Here is a 3640-nt window from a genome sequence, read left to right as displayed (position 1 = left end):
CGGTGGAGATGTCTTCAAAGTTGTTTTCAACTTCAACAAGCGTAAAATATTCTCAGAATTGCAACAACTTCTGCCTTTTGGCAGCTTCTCGACAGACATTCCGTTGCGTACTATCCGCGAAACAGGCGGCTATTGTCTTGCGGCGCCCAATTTGGGGCTCTCAGAAATCGTTGTAATTCGGCCCGTGGCCAATTCCGAACCTACGAGTAGAGCACCACCTCCGATCTCATTTGGGGTGACTGTTTTCGACTCTTTCACTTTTAAGTCATTTGTGAACGTCTTTTATGTAACTAAATAAACCTATTAAAAATTCCAAATTTGAAAATGTCAAAACGCAAACCCGCCTTCATGTCAGCGACCGGATCCCCCCAAGCTTCGCGCAGACCGAGCTCAGTTTTTGAAATGCGTCGCGACGGAGCCCCCGCCTTTGTGGATATTGATGAAGTTATTTCCTCCCTGGTTGAGTGTGATCAGCCGAGCGTGGGCGTACAATTGGATGAGAGTGACATCCGCTATATATGCATGCGTGCTCGTGAAATCTTTCTGTCCGAGCCAACGCTGCTTGATGTTGCGCCGCCAGTTAAGATTTGTGGCGATGTCCATGGCCAATACAGTGACTTATTGCGCATTTTTGAGTCGGCAGGATATCCACCTCAGGTGAGGTACTTATTTTTGGGCGACTATGTTGATCGCGGCAAACAGTCCATAGAGACCATCACCCTGCTTCTGGCATACAAGATTCGTTACCCCAAATCGATCTACTTGCTCCGTGGTAATCACGAGTGCGCCAGCATAAATAGAATATACGGTAAGGCTACTAGTCAAAAAAAAAATAAAAATTAAAGCACTTTGTAATGATCTATACAACAGGCTTCTATGACGAGTGTAAGCGAAGGTATACGGTGAAACTTTGGCGACACTTCGTTGATACCTACAAGTGCATACCTATAGCAGCTCTGGTTGGTGGTCGCATCTTTTGCGTGCACGGCGGGCTTAGTCCCAGTCTCAACAGTCTCGATGACATACGAAAGATCCAGCGGCCTTGTGAAGTTCCCGACCGTGGTCTGATCTGTGATTTGCTCTGGTCGGATCCGGACGAAAATGTCTGGGGTTGGGGTGAAAATGAGCGGGGAGTGAGCGTTACATTTGGACAGGACGTTGTGCAATCTTTCTGCAATCGGTTCGGTGTCGATGTCATTTGTCGTGCACATCAGGTGGTCGAAGATGGTTACGAGTTCTTCGCGCGACGCCAGTTAGTAACGGTTTTCTCAGCTCCAAACTATTGTGGCATGTTTGACAATGCCGGCGCTGTCATGAGCGTGGATGCCAAGATGGTGGTCAGCTTTATTATACTACGCCCATTATTTGCGGTTCGGAATTTATTGCACAATGCGCAACCACTATTAGCGACGGGAAGAAATAGAAATTTTTAGCAGGACGATGGTAGGTGCGATGCGACAGTGTGAAGAACTCAGTTTTCTATTGATCATGTCATTGTTAATTCAATATAAATTCATTTTTCACAATCCTATTAGGTATAGAAAACTGTTTTTCACGTCAATGTGTGTTTGCCAGGGAGCGCGGCAGTTTTGGCAGATTCTTAGTTTATATGAAAAAATACTTTTAGGACTTTGGGATTGTGGGCAATATTGAGGAAATTTGTTAGCAAAGCATAGGGGAGGGAAAATCCAAAAAAAAAAAAAAAATAAATAAAACGAGAGTGGAATGCTAGAGCCGAGCGAGCTCAACTTTCAAACACCCTGTATCCTCTTCAAAAAATTATAAATAAAAAAATTGTTTTTTTAATTAATAAAAAAAATTAAATTAATCAAATAAAATTAAAAAATATAATATGCAATTTTGGTTATTTTAGCTCTTATACTTTCTGAGATCCTTGCGTTCATGCAGACAGACGGACAGACGGACATGGCTGAGCTTGTTCCCTTGATCAAGAATATACTTTGTGAGGTCTGACACGCCTTTGGGTACAGGGCATAAAAATAGTATCGAGCTGCCTAGGGACTAAAAGAGCCTATAATGGTTAATGTAGGGTCAGCCGTTTCCGACGGACATGTCCGGATCCCTTTGTGTCGAAGAATATATTTACTATATACCTGCTATATCCTTTGCACAATTCTGATATAGTCTTTTGCCGTACGGGCACAGAGTATAAGAAACCCTCAATTGTCATCTGTGTGCAAAACATTGCCAATCACAGTTTTTTTTTTTTAGAAAATGTGGGCTTAGATATTGGGATTAAGGTAAATTACCCCTACATTTCTCATCTTACCAAATTCTAAAATGTTAAGCTATATTGTGGCTATTTTCCAAGATATTTTCTTTGAAATATATGTAGCTCAAAGCATTATACATATATGTGCTCGCATATTTAATATGGAAAAATTAAAATGAAAGCTTTTAAACCGGAGCTGAAAACTCAAAATGAAAAAGTGACACAGATAGCAGCATTTTCCCCATTGGAAAACCTTTGGGTATAAAAATAGCTTTGAATTTTAAATTTCAATTAAGAGTTGGTTCGTTGGGAAATGGAGATGATCAAATTCTATCCATTTCTGTTTGAACGTATTTTATGGTGGTGAAGAGTTCTCTACTAAGTACCTCATTCCCACATGGGCCGCCACTGTTGGGTTTGCTCAATTATCGAAAAGTTCTTCCTGCATTAGAACAACTGCAGCCTTAGTTGCAGCTGTAACAACAGCATCAACATCACCGGTAACAACAGCAACGCCAACAGCAACGCCAGCAACAACGACAACATCGGAAAGTCGGCGACATCGACAGCACGACATCTACGTCTGCACTTAACATTTTGGCAATGTTGTATGTTCCATCTTGTGTTGAATGTTGCATAAATAAAGCGCAGATCACACGCAAACAAACCACCAGCAGCAGCAGCAGCAGCAACAGCAACAGCAACAACGACAACAACAGCACCGAGCAGCGGTGGTTTAGCTGAACACGGACAACATCAAAGTGTTGACTTGACATTTTGAACGACATTTTAACCTGTTTAGCGGTGGAAGCGGCTACCAACCAAGCGACCGACCAGGCGACCAACTCAAGCCAAACCAAACAACCAATGCAGAGCAGAGCAGAGCCGTGCAGAGCCGAGCCGAGCAGTGCAAAGCAAAGCTCACTCACTGCCAAGTCAGCGTGCCCGGGCATTGGCAACAAACTATGTACATACAACGGCATCGCTTGGTTGGCTTGGTTTGTTGTCAGGCCGGGGCAGCAAATGAAACCAGCGAGGCAAACAACATGCTGCAGTACGACTGCTTGCTTGCTATTGCTGTTGTTGCTGTTGCTGTTGTTGCTGTTGCTGCTACTGATGACGCTGATTTGCCTGGGCTATAGCTACAGCTATAGCTACAGCTATGGCTATGGCTATGGTTATGGCTTTCATGTTGTTGACTCTTGGCTGGCCTGTTGTTTGAGCTCTTGTTAATTTTCCCAAAATCAAAGCACAAAATTCACAGGAAATGTAAAGTGGCGACGATGACGACGATGGCGACGACCAATCGCTTGGATTTTCAAGAAATTGCATTTCATGCCTGGTCGACAGCAAGATGAGGAGGAGGAAGAGGAGGAGGAGGGGCGGGCAGAGGCCATGTTTACAAGG

General features: G+C 43.6%; 1 protein-coding gene across 1 annotated transcript; it reads left to right on the top strand.

Moving 5' to 3' along the window:
- The first annotated feature begins 284 nt into the window (after positions 1-284).
- LOC115634442 (serine/threonine-protein phosphatase alpha-3 isoform-like) lies at positions 285-1540 on the top strand. The gene is made up of 2 exons (XM_030532151.1): positions 285-808; positions 871-1540. Exons 1-2 carry the CDS (start codon positions 325-327, stop codon positions 1431-1433), a joined length of 1047 nt encoding a protein of 348 aa, XP_030388011.1. The 5' UTR covers positions 285-324; the 3' UTR covers positions 1434-1540.
- Positions 1541-3640: the final 2100 nt, after the last annotated feature.

Source organism: Scaptodrosophila lebanonensis, unplaced genomic scaffold (genome assembly GCF_003285725.1).
Source record: "Scaptodrosophila lebanonensis strain 11010-0011.00,11010-0021.00 unplaced genomic scaffold, SlebRS2 tig00000001-arrow-pilon, whole genome shotgun sequence".
Classification (NCBI taxonomy): Eukaryota; Metazoa; Arthropoda; class Insecta; order Diptera; family Drosophilidae; genus Scaptodrosophila; species Scaptodrosophila lebanonensis.
Note: the sequence above shows the minus strand (reverse complement) of the source record. Positions and strands in the feature narration are given on the sequence as shown.

Bases quoted from the DNA above. Each gene is read 5' to 3' on its own strand.
- LOC115634442 (XM_030532151.1), top strand. From the start codon at position 325: ATGTCAAAACGCAAACCCGCCTTCATGTCAGCGACCGGATCCCCCCAA. The intron at 809-870 runs GTAAGGCTACTA...TCTATACAACAG, and splicing joins CAGCATAAATAGAATATACG to GCTTCTATGACGAGTGTAAG.